This window comes from Xenopus tropicalis, chromosome 9, assembly GCF_000004195.4.
Source record: "Xenopus tropicalis strain Nigerian chromosome 9, UCB_Xtro_10.0, whole genome shotgun sequence".
Lineage (NCBI taxonomy): Eukaryota > Metazoa > Chordata > Amphibia > Anura > Pipidae > Xenopus > Xenopus tropicalis.
Window position 1 is genome coordinate 22601191 of NC_030685.2, and position 20129 is coordinate 22621319.

Below are 20129 nucleotides of genomic sequence, written 5' to 3' on the forward strand. Positions count from 1 at the left end.
ATGTTTAATATCAAATCAGGGGTAGTTCACCTTTAAAATAATTTTTAGTATGATGTAGATATTGTAAAACAATTTGCAGTTGGGCTTCATTTTTCATTTTCTTTTTTATGGTTTTTCATTTATTTAGATTTTTGTTCACCAGCTCTCCAGTTTGGCATTTCAGCACCTATTTGGTTGCTAGGGTGCAATTTACCCAAGCAACCAGACAGTGGTTTGGGAATATCAAAAGAAGAGAGTCTGCATAGAAAGATAAGTACAGGTATAGGATCCCTTATCCGGAAACCCATTATCCAGAAAGTTCCGAATTACGGAAAGGCCATCTCCCATAGACCCCATTATAAGCAAATAATTCGAATTTTTAAAAATAATTTCCTTTATCGCGTAATAAAACATAACCTTGTAACCTTGGAGGCAAAAAAACCTATTGGGTTTATTCAGTATTAAAATGATTTTTTTGCAGACTTAAGGTATGGAGATCCAAATTACGGAAAGATCCTATCTGGAAAACCCCAGGTCCCGAGAATTCTGGATAACAGGTCCCATACCTGTAATAAAGCGTAACAATAACAAAACAATTGTAAGCTCACAGAGCAGTCATTTTTAGCTGTCGGGGTCAGCGGCCCCCATTTGAAATCTGGAAAGAGGCAGAAGAGGAAGGCAAATCATTAAAAAACTATAAAAAATAAATCATGAAAACAATTGCAAAATTGCTTGGAATGGGTTATTCTATTACATACTAAAAGTTTGCTTAAAGGTGAACCAAAAGGGACATATACCCATCACAAGCTAAAGTGCTCATCTGCAAGGGGAGCTCCATTCCTGCTTTCTTGATGTAAGTATTTTTAATCCGCTAATATCATAAAGACGAGAAGAGGGCTGCAGGAGCAGGAATTATAGAACCTAAAAGCAGGAAAAGTACTTTCAAATAAAATAGGCAACAGAAAATGGCCACAGCTTTATGTCAACCAAGCTGCAATGAAATCTCAGTGATACAACTGCTGCAAATAGTCATGTGAACAACGTATATTGTCTTCTGTGCTTTTAATTTGTTAGAATGCTAATTTTTCAACCTTACAAAAAAAGGTTAAAGAGTAATGCAGGGGTAAAGTTGACCCAGAAGACATGACCATGTATATTAACCCTGCGTATATCCAGATTTGCACCACCGGACTTAGCCTAAATTCTGTACTACATACATGTTTGTTTCATCTCACTCCCCACTACTGATCCCTTAGTTTGATGAAAATACAATCTGATCCATATTATCAGTAACAGAGTATAACCCATGACACAGCCATCAGGAGTGCAGTGGGGCGAGTGGTGTTTTTCTGGCTGTTATTTGAGTTAAAATAAGTCATGTCTTCAAGTAAAATATCCTGTGTTTAGATGGTAACGATGGCAGTGGTACAATTATTGTCCTACTTGTGCCTAGGCAATATTTTTACTTTCTAGGACAGTGATTTTTAACCCAAAATGGCCTCTACACCAGGGCAATAACATACTGTTGTTTCAGGAATGGGAAAAGAAGTGGGCAATCTCCTTCTGGAAAACTCACAGCTTTTAGAGACAAAGTAAGTTTGCGTATGATCTTTTTTTAAGTTTTGCCTATAATTCCAAAGACATATAGTACAGCAGTGATCCCCAACCAGTGGCTAGTGAGCAACATGTTGCAACCACCCCCTTTGTTGTTACTCCAGTAGCCTCAAAGTAGTTGCCCAAATCTACATTGGAGGCAAGTTTGGGAAGCCCAGAGACACAGTTTTATTTGAAGCAGAGCCTCCTTCAGGCCAGCAGTCCACATGGGGCTACCAAATAGCCAATCACAGCCCTTATTTAGTATCTCCAAAGTACTTTTTTAATGCTTGTGTGGCTCATGAGTGAAAACGGTTGGGGATCTCTGTTGTAGGGATGCACCGAATCCAGGATTTGGTTCGGGATTCGGCTAGGATTCTGCCTTTTTTCGGCACGGTTTGGATTCAGCTGAATCCATGGTCCTGGCTGAACGGAATCTGGGCGGAAATGGCGTGGCGACATTTAATTAGGATGCGGTTCGCTATTTGGCCAAATTCCTTAACATGGATTCAGGGGTTCGGCCGAACCCAAAAAACTGGGTTCAGTGCACCCCTGCTTTGTTGTACATCAAGGTTTTGTGTTATGTTCCCTTCTTCTATGTGCATGTGTATCATTCTTTTTCTTTCTAAAGGCATTTAACCCTTTCTTGAAGTGGCCTTATATCTGTGCCAAAGTACCTACAACTGGGAAAGGGTTCCACAATCGTTTACTTTCACTGTAAAAAAAGCTAGTGGACACGTGTTGCCATGAGTCAGGAAAGGAGAGAGCAGCAAAGACACACATGGCGGGCAGCAAAAAGCACAGTCTAGTTAATTCAGGAGATGGATAGAGGGGAGGTAAAGTCAAGGACCAGACACAGGCAAATACAGAAGGTGTCACATTCACGTGGGCAAATAAGGACTATAAGCAGGCCACTTAAAGGGGACTTGTCATCCAGACATAAAAAGCAACCATGAAACTCAATTTAACCAATTTAAAAAAATCTTTAAAAGAGTCAGGTCACTCACCGCAGGATGTATTGATGAATAAAGCTGTTTAACCTTCACCGCTGCCTTGGTGTCCGATTGAGTGCATGCCACATGGTGCTTTGATCCGTTGTACCTACAGAAGCCTTACAATATGCCATGACTTTAAAATTAACAAGATATTATATAAAGGCTTAAAAGTGGGGTTTTTACCAAAGCTTCCATTTCTTTTGCTTCAGTAAACCCATTGCTGCTCAGCAGTGACCAATCACCTGTAACCCATGACATGACCACCAATTTACAAGGAAACATATGAAAGTCTGAGGCATTGTCCCAGTGGCTGAAGTTCACATTGACTTGTTATTACCATGTTTCTCACCTTTGTTAGGAATGCGCTAAATGTTGTTAAGAATGACTTGATTGCAAAATTGGACCAACTGACTGGGGAGCAGGAGGTGCTCAAGGGAGAGCTGGAAGCCACCAAACAAGCCAAGGTTAAAATGGAAACACGTGTGAAAGAGCTAGAAGAGGAGCTTAAGAGGTACAAAGCTTGTGCTGTCTGACAGATACTTGATGCAGGTAGACGTAAGGTTAGTTATTTTAAAGTTAATTATCTTATTTTTCTCTTTTCCAGGGTGAAATCGGAAGCTATTGTGGCCTTGCAAGAACCCAAAGAGGAAGTGGAAGAGGTTGGCATCTCCCTAACATGCTTCTCTGCGATATAGAATTACAGTTTGAGGGGCTAGTATACACTGTTTGTTGTTAACACAAATATTTTTAGCACGAAGCACTTCTTCCCAGCAGTTCTGCTTCCATGACCCCCAACAGACAAAGAAAATGCACCAAGGATAAAAGTCATTAAACATGCCAAGGGGGTTAAACTGAAAAAGGGATTCTGTCACGGAAAAACCATGTTTCCTCCAATACTGCATAGGATAAACAACAATAGCTTATCTGAAAGCAGTTCCATTGGTTAGTGAATACAATTTTAAACAGTTAAATAAATCATTTGTGATGCTCACAGTGTAATTTAATAGTTAAGACTACACCATAAAAATCATGAAGGGGAACAAAACATTTGCTGCTCTGGTTGTACTTACAGTAACTTTATTTTTTGTCTTGGAATGAGGATGAGTTAAGTTGAAGCTAATTGAAAGCTGTGAGCTGCAGATAACTTAGTACAGTTACAGGGCAACATAGGTGCCTACATAAATTCCACTGTCTAGTTTTATTCCCCTGCTACACTCGGTGCTTTAAATAGATCCAACACAGCTAATTATCACATTAAAATGAGGAGTTGAGGTAATTGCATCAGTGGTTATAGCTTCTCATATAAAGCACTCTCATTAATGTCACTATGCAGGGAGCATTTTGCTGAGTTAATAAATAACCAGATTTTGGAGTAACTGCATGCTGTGCATATTTAACTCATAACTTGCATTCTCTGGTGAATTTATTGACTTTTTTTGGATAACAAAAACACATCTTCATGTTAAAAAATGGACATAGTGAAGCGGTTGCTTTTGTGGTATTGTGTCCTGGGCATCCAGTAATTGTGTCCAGTTATTGTGTCCTGATATAAGAAGTGGCCTAGTCATGAAGCCAGTTGCTCTTTTCTGGATAAAAATATTGCTTGCCAGTACAAACCAGGGTGTTTCATATTTACATTCCTTTTGTCTTTCTCTGTCTGACATATAAGAGCTCCTCACCGCTGCAGGACAACATTCCCATCGCTCAGCGTAGACGATTCACCCGCGTTGAGATGGCCCGGGTTCTAATGGAAAGGAACCAGTACAAAGAAAGACTGATGGAGTTGCAAGAAGCTGTGCGGTGGACAGAGATGATCAGGTGAAGGAATTCATGTAAAAGTGCTTTACTCCCTTGTAGCAGGGCTAGATCACCTCTCATTATTAATGAAAGAGATATGGAGCTGAATTACTAAAGGGAGGGGTCATCTTTAAGTTTACTTTTCATATTTTATAGAATGGCCAATTCTAAGCAACTTTTCAGTTGGTCCTCATTATTTATTTTTTAGAGTTTTTGAATTATTTGCCTTCTTCTTTTCACTTTTTCCAATGTTGGAATGACTCAGCAGCTAAAAAACTATTGCTCTGTGAGTCTGCAACTTATTTGTTATTGCTACTTTTTATTACTTGTTTTTCTATTTCTAGTCTCTCAATCAAACCACGCTGAAATTCCAGACTGGAAAGTTATTGAACAAAAAACAAAATAATTACACAACTACATATAATGAAAAATGAGGACCAATTGCAAAGTGTTTCATAATATTACTCTCTAAATCAGGGTTCCCCAACCTTTTTTACCGGTGAACCGCAGTAAAATTATGAGAATCAATCAATCAATCATTGAGAATCATGGTACCATTGTGACTGGATCATACCTTCTTACACCTGTCAGTTTCAGCCAACAGCTAACTGAATAAGTTTAATGGAACCATTAAGATTGGATGCCTGTGACTTTACTACCCTCAAGGGTTTAAATGCACCTGGATGAATAAGAATCTTCATAGACACACAGTCAAAATGTAAAAAAATTTGGAGAGCAACACAAGCATCATAAAAGTTCATGGAGGTGCCAAATACGGGCTAAGATTGGCTATTAGGCAGCCTCTATGCACACTAACAGCTTACAGGGGGCTTTATTTGGTAGTAAATCTTGTTTTTATTCAACCAAAACTTGCCATTAAGCCAGGAATTCAAAAACAACTACCTGGTTTGGAGGAACTGAGAGCAACATCCAAGAGTCCCACCTGCGTTTGGCACTTTCATGGACCAGTGTGAGTACGGGCATATTGAGAAGAATAGGGTGCGTTCCTTCCTGCGCTCCCCTGTGGTAGAATGCAGAGGAATGCACTCCAGGGAAAAGCAGAAAGGGACGCTTGAGGGTACAAGCCTTAACTCAGAGGTGGACTCCCACTAAAAGTGGACAATCACTGGTTCGGTTTTATTTTTGGAAATGATGGGAGATGGACTTCCATGTGAAAGAGTCTGATTTGTGTTGAAAAACATGCATTGTTGCTTTCATTTTGCTGAATAAGATGCAATTGCATCAGGCACTTTGCCCCCTTGTGACTGAAATTACACTGGAATTCTGGGCAAAACCCCTATTTCTGCAGAAAAAACTTGAAGATTGAGCTCGAAATTGCACTTTGGCAGAGTGTAAGATCCCCAGGAAAATCCTCTTCTATGATCCAAAGCCTTCACTAACGTTCCATTGTTTAGCATGATTAGAGCTTTACTAACACAAAAATCCATCTTTTTTCCTTTTGCAGAGCCTCCAGGGAGCACCCTTCAGTCCAGGAGAAGAAGAAGTCAACCATTTGGCAATTGTAGGTTTGCCTGTACTTGTATTTCCATCATACACTTTGACAGATAGATCAGGCAGCCTTTGACTGGGTGCCATTTATAAGTTCCTTACTATCCCTGATATTGTCTTTATCACAATGTATTTGACCCAACAAATTCACTGTATATTAAGTCAAGCTTGGCATGTTGAGTGCACAGATTAACTCTCAGTCATTTTCTATGAATTGAGATATTGGCAATAAGAGGTTTCTGTTATATCATCACATCAGTTGCCCAGGAAGATCTTAACTGTCTATGACCACAAATGAACCACTAATATAGAATGCACAGTGGCTCCTCATAGCTGTGTAATGTTGCCTATTTTCTTTCAGCTTCAGCAGGCTTTTCAGCTCTTCATCCAGCCCACCACCTCCCAAGAGGACTTACCCATCTGTCAATATCCACTACAAGTCTCCCACGCCTGCGGGATTCAGCCAGCGCCGCAGCCACACCATGTGCCAGATCTCCTCTGGGGGGCGCACCATTGAGTTCTTCCCAGATGAGTAAGTCAAGCATTGTGCTTGAAAGAGTGTACAAAGACACAACATAAAACTATAAATAAATTCTGATTATTAAGTATTTTTTAGTTGTGTAGAAAATCCATGGCTTTGGTTGTTCACGACTAGTCAATGATGATAGGTGAATGCATATTAATGTTTTTCCAATGTCTTGATGTTTCCATCTATTGGTAGAGGCAGGTGCAGACTGGGATTCAAAATAGGCCCTGGCATTCCAAGCACTGTTTGGGCCTTCATGTGTTACCAGCCCAATAAATAGTGACTGTCTATGGCTACTTACAGCAGCCCCTTTGGCATTTGCCATAACACACAGATTCCCAGTCCAGGCCTGGGTAGAGGTGCCTGTCTAACACACTAATAACTACGTGTCCCACTGACTAGAATTTTTAGCCACAGGGTTACAAAAAAACTCCCAGGTTCTGGGACACATTGCACATTGTATCACATCCAGTTCGACAAATTGAATGAGATTCACCACTTCCTTGGATAGAATTAAATGTACCCCTGATTATGGTACATACAGCCCCCTCCTATGCTACCTTGCATTTGCCCTCCCCATGCTTGCCTTCTTGCTCACTAGATGCCTTTAACCCTTGCTGCTTTGCTTTCTGCTCTCTCCCCTGACGCTCTGCCGCATCTTTTTCTTTTCCCTTAGATTGAGGAGTAACACTGTAGCTTCTCTCCTCAGCGACTGCACATCTACGGCTCGCCGGGAGCAGAAGCGCGAGCAGTACCGCCAAGTGCGGGAGCATGTGCGCAATGACGATGGGCGCCTCCAAGCCTGTGGGTGGAGCCTACCTGCCAAATATAAGCAGGTTGGTAGCTCAAGGGATCATAGAATCTGTGAACTAGATTAGTGATTTCCCTGATCTATTTTATATATATTAAAACTATAGTTGATCTATAGTTGGGCCTTGTAAGTACAGGTATGGGACCTGTTATCCGAAATGCTTGGGACCTGGGGTTTCCTGGATAAGGGGTCTGTAATTTGGATCACCATACCGTGAATGAACCCCAATAGGATTGTTTTGCCTCCAATAAGTATGAATGAATCTTGGTTGAGATCAGGTACAAGATACTGTTTTATTATTATAGAGAAAAAGGAAATTATTTTGAATTATTTGATTAACATAACCAAATCAAATATGGGGGATGGCCTTCCCCTAATTCGGGTTTCCAGATAACCGATCCCATACCTATACATTATGTCTGTGTATGTACATAACTAGTTGTGTTTTTTACATCAATTTATTATGGTTGTGTCAAACATGGAGATTAATTGCATCGTATCTGCATCGTATTGCATTGTATCTCCCAAGAAAGAGTTCAGTAACAGAATTATATAAATATTAAATATTTTGCTTAGGAGAACCTAAATAAGTAAAAAAAACACACTCAAAAAAAGACCAACTGCAACTAACAGTTTTACATATTGATTTTATTCAAATAAATGTGTTAACTCTGACAGCTTAGTCCAAATGGAGGACAGGAGGATAACCGCATGAAGAATGTGCCAGTCCCAGTTTACTGCAGGCCACTGGTAGAGAAAGATCCCACCATGAAGGTAAGAATCTGCCAGTCCCCCGGGAGTACTTATTTCCTGTAAAGGCAAAGAGACAACACGTATATAATTACACAGCATTTTTAGTTATCTTGCTTTACACTGCAAAAAGCAATAACATATCAATAACAAAAACAAAATAATTGAGTGCTGTTGGCTCTCACACTGTTGTCCTTGAATTCTGTATCCGTGTCCATTGCGTGTTTATTTGGTATTTCTAAAAAATGTTTGCATTAAAGAGTTCCATTAGGGCCCTTTTCACCCAACCACAGCCCCTTGAAATGCAAGGCCACTGCCATTCTGACTACTCGTTAGGGAACGGTGACACAATCGGAGGGCTGTGGGTGGCAGTGTGTATGGCTGCTGATCATGAATAGCTTACTTTGTCAGTTTTTCTGTAGGATTAGCTCCAGCGAATGTCTATCCAGTGAATAAAATGATCACTAACAGATTACAGAGAGATTACAAGAGGCTTCATAATCATTCCAATTCTGTTTTCAATTATATGCCATTTGGGCATGGACACCTGGTTGTTCTTATTTCTGATTAAGTTCCACTGTGTCTTGACACCTATCGAAAAAGTATCTATCTATCATCTATCTGTCTGTCTGTCTATCTATCTATCTATCTATCTATCTATCTATCTATCTATCTATCCATCTATCTATTTATCCATCTGTCTATCTATATATCTATCTATCATCTATCTATCTATTTATCCATCTGTCTATCTATCTCTACCTACAGTATAGATTAGAATGAGAAATTATTAGGCATAATACTTTTTACAGTCCTGGTATATACTCGTTGCATTTGCAGCTGGATCTTTCTTTTATACGCTTCTCATGTGGGGATACTGTAAATGATGGTATTTTTGCTTTTTTTTTTTTTAATTTTGCAGCTGTGGTGTGCAGCCGGAGTAGATCTGACAGGATGGAAACCATTTGAAGAGGATTCTGGGAATGGAGTCAGGCAGGTACCTGGGCGAGATCCTCTAACCTGTGACCGTGAGGTGGAAGGAGAGAGCAAAAGCACCCACACATCCCCTGAGAAGAAAAAGGTGAGATCAGTGTGGAAAGATAAAAAGATGGCTGGCTTTGGCTGTTCCCAGCTCTTTGGGATTAAATCTTCTTTAATATCTAAATACATCTGTCATTGCTGATGCACACAGAATGGCAGGGCCAGAACTAGGGATGGCAGGAGAGGCACGTACCTAAGGCACAATGGTGGGGAGTGCTAGGCAAATACCTCTGCCATTGCCTACCCCTAGTCCGCGCCCTTGTAACTGTGCTTGTTTGTTCGAGCATGGTGTGTGAGTGAATGAACATGCAAATGGTAGGGGCGAGTTGGCTGGCCAGCTTGGCCCGGCACTGCAGGTTGGCAACAGAAAGCTCAGCTTCTTTGTATACTTCCCCCAATGTACATTTAAGTTCTCCCATTCTGAACCTTATACAGACAAAAGAACTCCATGAAGCAGATGCCACATCCAGCCGAGTGTGGATCCTCACTAGCACCCTGTCCACCAGCAAGGTGGTGATTATCGATGCCAACCAACCGGGCACACTGGTAGACCAGTTCACTGTATGCAATGCTCATGTCTTGTGCATCTCCAGTATACCAGGTATGGGAAATAAATAGCTCCTTTAGCCCCTGTCCTCTTCATTTTAAAGAATAGTACAATTTACATACAAAACTTAACTGACAATATATCATGGTATATGGTTTTATTTCACTGGTGTTCGCTGTATAAATACAATTTCCAGAAAAGCAGCAGGCCAGTTCTTCTTGTTCATGCACTTCTCATTTAGCTTAGGGGAATCTACTGAAAAGCTGTTTTGTTTCAAAAATAACATTTTAGACAATTCATAGCAAAGATTGTTACATTGCCTACTTTTGTTCCGAATGTGCCGATCTCATCTACCCCTGCAGCTGCCAGTGACGGTGACTATCCTCCGGGGGAAATTTTCCTGGAGGGGGATATAAACCCAGAGGACTCGGGAGACACTGATGGAGTTCTGGCTGGGATCACACTGGTAGGATGTGCCACGAGATGTAATGTGCCACGGAGCAACTGCTCCTCCCGAGGGGACACTCCTGTCTTGGACAAGGGGCAGGGTGAGTGACTGCTGATTGGCCAGTTTAGAGCTCAAAGGCCAAATGGTGTGCTAGCTATTGTAAATGATTAATCAGTACAGGTATGGGATCCGTTAGCTGAAAACCCATTATCAGGAAAGTTCAGAATTACTTATTTTTAAAAAATATTTCCTTTTTCTCTGTAGTAATAAAACAGTACCTTCTACTTGATCCCAACTAAGATATAACCCTAACACTAAAACAATTCTATAGGTTTTAATTCATTTTTAAACAATTTTTTAGTAAACTTAATGTATGGAAATCCGAATAATGGAAAGCCCCAGGTCTGGCATTCTGGATACCAGGTCTTATAACTGTATTGGCCAAACAATTAGAGTTTCTAGGGGTAATATGGTTAATGGCTAAAGATCACATGACCTCTTTTACACTGCATAAGGCAAAAGAGTTCAATTATAATTGAGAGCTTTTAATAAAATGAAACCCTCAGTAGCCAAAATATCAGGAATATCCCGAGAAATTATTTTCCATCCATGTATTTGGTCAGAACATAGGAAACACCTTTCCAGTATCTGAAAGGATTCCTTTGAGTTTCTGTCCCACTGGAACGATTTTACTTATTTATAAATAAAAGCATGGAGTTATTAAGAGCCTTTGCTCACTAGACCATATTGAACTGTCATATTCAACATCACTCTGTCACAGGAGAAGTTTCTACCGTCAGCAATGGGAAACTCAACCAGCACCAATCAGCTGAGGAAGCCACCGAAGCCCTGGAGGTACCAGAAACTTCTGCCACTGAAGCAGATCCTGCTCAGGTACGGCCTGGGCCCTTGACAGAGCACGTATTTACTGACCCAGCTCCTGTGGCAAATGGCCGGCTTTGCAGGTATTTTGTCTATTTTTCATCTACTCGTTACACTGCATTTCCATTTGTACCCCGGTTAATAGTGTAAACCCTGCTGCACTGCTCAACCAAACGTTACACAACTGTTGCTGGACTACAAACCCCAGAATAATGTAACATATAATAAGGTAGAGGCATGCTGGCAGCTGTAGTCCAGCAACATCAGGGTTGTATTCTTAAGCAATTCTATTGCTCAATAGAGCTTTTCCAAAACTTTTCACCAAATTTTCAGGGACAGCTTTAAAATGCAAAAAAAATCCTACAATGAGAATTCCAGATCGGTGTAAATCTGCTTAGGGTGCACAGTAGCTGTGTTTGGGTATGCATTTGGGTATCAAAGGGTTATAGCTGGATCTTTAAATAAGTCTTTACTTTCAATTATGTTTTGTGGAAGACACACAGAAGATCATTTTTGCACAGGAGGCCAAAGGAATTATTTCTAATGCCATAGCTAGCACATTCTCTTCTGTGACATCCCTTCTAACCTTAAATACATATATAAAGACTAAAGCTGCCCATACACGCACCGATAATATCGTACGAAACCTCGTTTCGTACGATATTCGGTCCGTGTATGGCAAGTCGGTGAGTCGACCGATATCGCAGGAGGCTGCTGATATCGGTCGACTCACCAATCGGGCTGGTTAAAAGATTTTGATCGGGCGCCATAGAAGCTGCTGATATCGGTCGACTCACCGATCGGGCCGGTTAAAAGATTTTGATCGGGTGCCATAGAAGGCGCCTGATCAAAATCTTCCTTCAGGGCTGAATCGGGAGAAGGAGGTAGAAATCCTATTGTTTCTACCTCCTTATCTGCGTTTTCAGCCCTGAACGGTTAGTGGCCGATTGTACGATCTTTCAGAAGTTGCCACGTGTGTGGCCACCTTTATGCTGCACCAATATTTATATTTATCAGGTACACCAGGGAGTAGTACAGGTAAGGGATACATTATCTGGAATTCTTTATCCAGAAAGCTCTGAATTACGGGAATCAAATAATTCAAAATTTTGCAAATGATTTCCTTTTTCTCTGTAATAATACCTTGTACCAGATCCAAACTAAAATGGAATGAATCCTTTAGGGTTTATTTCATATTTAAAAGATTTTTTAGCAGACTTAAGGTATGGATATCCAAATTACACCCCCTTATGTGGAAAACCCCAGATCCCGATCATTCAGGATACTAGAGCCCATACCTGTGCTTACATTTGTATTTATGGTAACATCTATCCTTAAAATTGCAAAGGGGACATGATTTTGGGCTATTACCCAGCAGTGTCAGTACAGTGTGCAGGTATATTTATTAAATCTGCCTTTGTTTTCCATTAATAGTGAAAATGGCCATCTCAAGCCAGAAGTGAATACAGCACCTCAAGAGACTGAACCAAACCAAGAGGCCTCCACAGGCACCAGCGCATCCCCAACCATGTGGTTAGGAGCACAAAATGGCTGGTGAGGACTCCAGGACACCATGTTTTTGGAGAAACCCTGAGGAGGGTAGCATGCTTCCAAGGGGTTAACTCTCAAAGCAGGTCACACTTTCCCTGGAAACACTGTTTATATCCGTGCCCTGAAGAACAATAATAAACATTTGAATATTACTTGGTATTACTTGTTTAGGTATAAATATGAATGATGAAGACATTAATCTAGATAACCTCTCTTTATACCAGGCTCTATGTTCACTCTGCGGTTTCTAACTGGAAAAAGTGCCTGCACTCCATTAAACTGAAGGACTCCGTCTTGAGCCTTGTGTAAGTGTAGACACACCAGCTTTCTATATGGGATAATATACTCACGGCTAGGGCTGTTAGACGTTTCCGAGCAGTAAAGTATCCATTATATATAGTAAGACACAGGCAGAGGTGTGCTCTCATATCCTTGCAATAATAATTTTCTGTTAGGGGTCAGGCCTGAATTGGGAGTCAAAATAGGCCCTGGCATTTTTAAGTACACAGAGGCCCACACAACAGTCCTCACTTGGCCCACTAAATAGTGACTGTCTAAGGCATCTTTCAGATTCTGTGGATTCTGGCTAATACCAGAGGGGCTGCTGTAAGATGCCACAGACAGTCACTGTTTATTGGGCTGGTGGGGGGCTGTTTGGGCCTCTGTGTACTTGGAATGCCAGGGCCTGTTTTGATTCCCAGTCCAAACTTGGCTGCATTGTTTGCCATGTAGATAAAAACTTATAGACATTTCTAGTTTATCATGTAGTTCCCATATAACAAATAGATATTCTCTCTCTCTCTTAAAACTTTCTGGCCTTCTTTTAAAGATCTTCGTTTATCCACAGACATGTAAAAGGCAGAGTTCTTGTTGCACTTGCAGATGGGACACTGGCTATTTTCCACCGGGGAGAAGGTAGGAAGTCATTTTTGTCTGTTTATTCTGCTTTCATTAAGTACATAAAGGGGGATATTTATTGTAGTGTGCAAGCCAACATCACCACTAATGTAGCCCATAGCAACCAATCAGATCTTTGTTTTTGTTTTTTTTTAAATTGCTCCCCGTTATTTTTCAGACAAGCAGTGGGATCTCAGCAACTACCATTTGATGGACCTAGGGCACACACACCACTCCATTCGCTGCATGGCTGTGGTATATGATCGGGTCTGGTGTGGGTATAAGAACAAAATACATGTAATCCAGCCCAAAACCATGCAGATAGAGGTAAGTGGGAACATCATGCAGCAAAAGATATTTCTGTGACAGTTTAGCTTCAGTACAGTCACCCCCACATCCTTGTCTTATACAGAAATCGTTCGACGCTCACCCGCGCCGGGAGAGCCAGGTACGGCAGCTGGCATGGATTGGAGATGGGGTATGGGTGTCAATCCGACTGGACTCAACCTTAAGGCTGTACCACGCACATACACATCAGCACCTTCAGGATGTGGATATTGAGCCTTACGTGAGCAAGATGTTAGGTACGTAAGCCAGGAATGCACAGAACATTGGTTCAAAGAACAAGAAGCTTGTGCTGAACATATTTTTGCTGCTTTTTTCATTAAAGAGGTGGTTCACCTTCAGCTTAACTTTTAATATGTTATTATAATGGCCTATTCTTTGCAGCGTTTCAATTGGTCTTCATTTTTTATTTTGTATAGTTTTTCAATTGTGTTGCCTTCCTCTTCTGGCTCTTTCCAGCTTTCAAACAGCTAAATAATTCAAAAACAGCAACTAATTAAAAATGAAGACCAATTGCAAATTGTCTCAGAATAGTATTCTTTACATCATACTAAAAGTTAATTCAAAGGTGAACATTTCCTAAGAAATATGCTGACTTACTTATCCTGAAACTGAAAGCAAAGTCAAATTCTATTTCCTGTTATTATGAGCTCAGCCCTAACATATCCCCTGTTAGTTTCATGTCAGGATCAATGAAGGGGACAATGATGGTTAAAATATTTGTCTTTTTCTGTGTTAATGACAGGCACAGGGAAATTAGGCTTCTCATTCGTTCGGATCACAGCGCTGCTAATCGCCGGCAATCGGCTCTGGGTAGGGACAGGCAATGGAGTGGTCATCTCTATCCCGCTGACAGAAAGTAAGTCGTACAATTCAAGCACTGAGATTATTGGAGTCCAGGTAACATGTGCTTTCTCCATATTTATATGCAATCTTGTTTTCACACTGTTCTAATTTAGGTTCAAAAATGATCATTTTTGCATTAGTGAGCATTATCAGACTGGTAGCCATTTTAATGTGCTATATTTGGGGAGCTCTATAAGAGTGAAATGTTAGCTGTCTAATTCAGGGCTGATGGAGGTAACCAAACCCCTGCTTTATTCATTTATGTTTGCATGTAGGCTATCAGAATTGCTTTATGTGGTAGAAGTATCCTTGCATTAACACACATTGAGATGGGCATGGAAGTACCATGGAGCAGGAAGAATGGATTTCCTGTGTGATTATACTGCATCTCTGACCTGTACTGGACTCAGATGTGAATCAGGCATATAACTACTATAGGATACTTATGTTTTGCCTCTGATTTACACGACTTGCAACCTCCAAACATGTACTTCAATTCACTGGGGCATATTAATTATAACATGAAAGGACAGTTCGCCACAACCTACCAGAGGAGAACTTTACAGGTCTCTCTTCACTTGTGTAGTGTATTTGGAGTTGTCTTTTGGTGAACTGTCCTTTCACCTTTTGATTACTATGACTCTGTTAGGCTCATTTATTATTGTCAGGGGTGCGAGTGCTTACCACTATGGACATTTTTTGTTGCCCTTTGGGTCAGCCATAGACACAGAGTGCAGCACTTAGTGGTGCAAAATACCCTGTTTAGGTGTTAAAGGGCACATATCTTAGCTGATTTGCTTCCCCCTACTGGAAATGTGGTATAATAGATCATACCCTCTGGCTGAGGGAAAACAATAATATTTTGACCATAAAATGCCACCAGTAGTGTTTAGCTGCACATAATGAGTACCCTAGCCTACTCATTTATGCGCATTCATGTTCTGTAAGAACAAGGAAGGAATATACAAATCCTGTGTCATGCATATATTAAATTATGCGCCTGCATCTTGTACCAACATGGCTGCCCCCACACCAGAAGCTCCCTTTTGGTGTGGTTGGCATAGCACTCACTAGGGACATTTTCTGCCCAAAATAATATTATCCTCACCTACACGAGTGTGGGCTCGATGCAATTTGTTGCATGCCTTGTGCAGCCTTAATAATCCCAGCCAACACCCACATCTATCTCTTAGCATGCCAGGCACAGGCAGCACCACATAATGAGGAACACTCTTTGTATTTCATTAAATAAGGCCCAGTGGTACTGGCTGCAAGAACCACCTTCTACCCTTGTCTAAATATGACATTTAGCATATTGTCATTGTCAGGGGAGGCCTTGTAAGAAGCTTCTTTTTCCAAGGTCCCGAAAAGTTTCTGGTGAATATAACTCAGCCTTAATATTGCCCCAGCTGTAGGCTTAGTTTATGAATATAATGGCATGGGGCTGCTTTGTTGCTTTCTGTGGCCCAGGCCCGGACTGGCATTCAGTGCATTCTGGCAAATACCAGAGGGGCTGCTGTAAGATGCCATAGACTATATCACTATATAGTGGACTGGTGAGAGCTTTTTGGGCCTCTGTGTACTGGAAATGCCACGGCCTATTTTGAATCCCAGCCCAGTGCTGCTGTGGCCAGCATCTTATATTTCTTTGTTTATAGTTTGAACCCAGCCCTTTTTATTCTGGGATGCGTCTCATTCCCCTTCTAAACCTGGGGCATATATACTAATAAACCAAGCCTAAGTGAGGCTTTACTTGCCCTTTAAAAGGATACCAACACCTTACACATAAACATGCCCACACCATTCCCCCAGGATACAGAGTGCAGAGAATTGCTCTTTTGTTTTGTTTAAAGCAGAGGATTTATAATTTACTTTGGGAAGATCCTGCCAATAATTTCTTTTCTTTTTGTGTTCTCCATGCCTACCCTTCCTTCCCTCGCTTTTCCTTCTCTTCCTCATTTCCCCATTACTATTCCCAACCCCTCCACCTCTCCTGACCTCCGCTAGCGGTAGTCCTACATCGGGGGCAGCTGCTGGGGCTGAGGGGTAAGTCGAGGACCTATGAAGTTCCACAGATCTCACCTCATCCCATCCTTCCACATGACCTTCTCTCTCTCCATCTGAATCTTTTCATCATCCTTCAGCATTCATGAGATCACAGAGGCTTCTGAAAGCCTCTGACTGTTTGGTGGTGGGCTCTGTGTTGTTTGGTGTACTGTATGTATGGAATAGGGATGCACCGAACTCATCATTTTTCTATTTTGCCCAAATACCTAATTCCCCACGTTGATTTGGGCAAAAACCGAAATTAATCTAAATTCTAATTCATTTTTACCTTTACCCAAGATCAACTCCCCGCCCCCAGATTTGGTTTGACCAGGCACTCAGGATTCAGTGCATCCCTAAAATAAATGGCAGTTGACATAACCTCATACAAAATGTCTCATTTCCTGTGCGAGATTTACAATGGCATTGAACAAGGAGTTTTCCATAATGCGATCATAGCAGAGGGCTACAGGGAGTTTTCTGATCCACTGAATGATAAGGAGGGGACCAAACCATTGTCTTCCAAAATGGAACCCCACAGTGTTATCCAATAGCACCGTCAGATTGTTAAGAAAGACGGTGCTGTGAGTATGTGTCCCATAGTGTTTACAATATACATTTAGGGTGTCAGGCAAAGGGGATGAGTGGCTAAAGAAAAATGTTCAGAGGTAAAGATCCTATATGAATTTCCTTTACTTTGGAAGTTGTCTGTATGTGACCTACAGTCGGGGGCCAATATCAACAGGGTACAGGAGCTACTCCAGATGGGCTACGTGGCAGAGGTGGCCCCAAGAGAATTAATGGTGTGATTTGCTGGTTGTGGAGTAGGCAGGGTTTGGAGGGAGTTGGTAGGATTTGGGTGGATTTTTGGGGCCCTATTCTAGTTGTTGGCAGGGCTAACTTCCCAGGGAGCCATGTTGACCATTGGGATAATAAATGGGGTTCATAGAAGTAGGGCCCTGCTAACTTTTTTATGGGGCCTGTAGTATATATATATACATATATATATTAAAAATAATATATATATATATATATATATATTTATATTAGAACAACTAAGTTATGTGAAAACATGGGTAATTTGTGCTTAAGGGTCCCTTTATTGGTATGTAGGAAGGTTGTGTAAATGAGATGTCATACAGGCAGTGGTAGATTACCATAAGCGCAATGTGGGTGGTTGCCCAGGGCCCCCCAAAGTGACTCCCAACCTTGGCAAAAAGAAGTAAGGCTTATGTGGGCTGGGGGGGGGGGGCGCTCTTCTGCTAAGGCCGTGTTGCTGGACCTGTACATGATTCAACAGATCTTGGGGTCAGCATTTTATAAATCTAAATGACTTTGTAGTTCCAGTGTCTCAGAGTCAAGGGCACCCATGATACAGAAAATGCCAATGATAACATTTTGCATAAGACTTCCCACTCTCTTGTCTGTGACATTCACTGCCTTCATTGGGTTTATTTTTCTTATCAAATACTTTATATATCTACAGCCAACAAGACTTCACCCACCTCTGGAGAGGGAACGCGGCCTGGGGGAGTCATCCACGTGTACAGCGATGAGAACAGCGACAAGACCGCAGGCAGTTTTATCCCATACTGCTCCATGGCACAGGCCCAGCTCTGTTTCCATGGGCACCGGGATGCGGTTAAGTTTTTTGTATCTGTACCAGGTGAGAGCAACTAGAATCAGAGAAACCTACAGTATATACTGTATTTTATGACAGCAAGGTTCCATCGTAGAATAAATATACCTATCTACATATACACATTCCATATAGATTCTGATATTTTCTATGGATAGAGGGAAAATATTGTCCCTTTTAAGGGGTTGTTCAACTTTTAGTAAAACACAGGCAGTGACAATTTGCAACTGGACTTCATTTTTTATTAGTTGTGGTTTGTTCCAGTTTGAAATTTTAGCAGCTATCAGGTTTCTAGGGTGCAATATAACCTAGCAACAAGCCAGTGGTTTGAAAGAAAGACATGAATATGAATAGTGAAGGGCCTAAATATAAAGATAAGTAATAAAGTGTAACAATAAAATTGTAGCCCCGCTGAGGAATTATTTTTTTGCTGCTGGGGTCAGCTGGAAAGAGTCAGAAGACAAAGGGAAATCATTCAAAAGCTATAAAAAAATGAAGACCAAATGAAAAGTTGCTAAGAATAGGTAATTTCATCAAGTTAACCTGAAGGTGAACACCCCTTTAATATTGTCTTAATCTAAAAGTGTTTCTGGAATGGTCTTTGTGCAGTTTGTGTTAATATTTCTTTATAATGTGCCTTGTTGTCTCCCAGGGAATGTGCTGGCTACCCTGAATGGCAGTGTGCTGGACAGCCCATCAGAGAACCCTGGGACCCCGGCTGAGACAGAAGAGCAAAAGCTTAAGAATGTCCTGGTGCTGAGTGGAGGAGAGGGATACATTGATTTCCGCATTGGTGAGTGGCCATTTCTTAACCTCTGTGCAGTCAGAACTGCAGCCAAACTGCTATTGCTGAACTGCCCGTTGCCATTACAGTCACACAAGCGGGAGGAGGGTGATGCTGAAGAAATGTGATATTTAGCATTGGATGTGGTGACATGTTCACCAAATCGTACCTTAGTCTAGATTAAAGATGGCTGACTTTTGGCTGCTCACTCATTGCTGGCAGGGATGATGCATTTAGACAACAACCACTGAACAAGAGGAATAGTGCCTCTGATTAATGGAAGAGGAATCCTGGTTGGAATTTTTAAGGCAAGTCACAGAGATAGCAGGGTCATATCGGTTCTGATATGCTCAAAGTAGGGCTGTTATTATTATTATCATCTCATTTTTGATAAAGAGCCAGTGGTTCCTAAACTCTGGGGTGGGTAAGATGTGGGTAAAATGCCTCTTTGTTCTCCTAGATAAGGGATCCCCAGCCTTTTCCACTCGCGAGCCACACACAGAAGCAAAAATTGTTGGGGAGCCACACAAGCACAACAAAAGTTACTTGAGGATGCAAAATAAGGATTGTGATTGGCTGTTTGTTAGCTCCATGTGGACTGCTGGCTTCTTGGAGTTACACTGTGTCTTTGTGCTTCCAAAATTTTCCTCCAAGCCAGAAATGTAAACATGGGCACCCACTTTGAGGCCACTGGGAGCAACATCAAAGGGGGTGGGGAGCAACATCTTGCCCACGAGCCACTGGTTGGGAATCACTGTCCTACATGGTCCCGAAGGCCCACCCTGAAGCTCAATTAGGGTGGGATTTGGGGTAAACACCTCTGTCATGGATACTATTGGAATTATGGCTGATACATCCGTGCTTTTATATACCTGTAACCTTGTTCTAAAGGAGAGCGAAGACCAAATGCTGGACCTCAAAAGGGCTTGAGTCCATTTGGTTGAATGAATGTGCATTATATTGAGTTGTAAATATTTATACAGCACTACAAATGTACGTTGTACTTTAGAAGGCACAAACAGGGGTACAGTTAATATAACTTCCACTAATAATGGTAGTTAAATATAAAAGTGCTAGTCATTTGGAATCAGGTCATTGCTCCAAAGAGCTTACAGTCTATGTTAAAACCGATTGCTCACATAT

The 20129-nt window shown here is 41.3% G+C and overlaps 1 protein-coding gene across 17 annotated transcripts in view; it reads left to right on the plus strand.

The window, feature by feature from the left end:
• Positions 1-20129, plus strand: part of mapk8ip3 (mitogen-activated protein kinase 8 interacting protein 3) — a 58656-nt gene that overhangs the window by 36748 nt on the left and 1779 nt on the right. For 9 of the 17 annotated variants that reach the window (XM_012970137.3, XM_012970140.3, XM_012970145.3 and 6 more), the window contains 21 exons: positions 1514-1571; positions 2926-3078; positions 3172-3226; positions 4237-4385; positions 5830-5886; positions 6235-6405; positions 7076-7235; positions 7889-7984; positions 8883-9041; positions 9437-9602; positions 9911-10096; positions 10778-10961; positions 12313-12432; positions 12654-12734; positions 13277-13344; positions 13505-13653; positions 13739-13910; positions 14417-14530; positions 16525-16563; positions 18050-18229; positions 18855-18995. In XM_012970137.3, coding sequence (XP_012825591.1) covers positions 1514-1571; positions 2926-3078; positions 3172-3226; positions 4237-4385; positions 5830-5886; positions 6235-6405; positions 7076-7235; positions 7889-7984; positions 8883-9041; positions 9437-9602; positions 9911-10096; positions 10778-10961; positions 12313-12432; positions 12654-12734; positions 13277-13344; positions 13505-13653; positions 13739-13910; positions 14417-14530; positions 16525-16563; positions 18050-18229; positions 18855-18995 — 2658 coding nt within the window. 17 annotated transcript variants of the gene reach the window in all.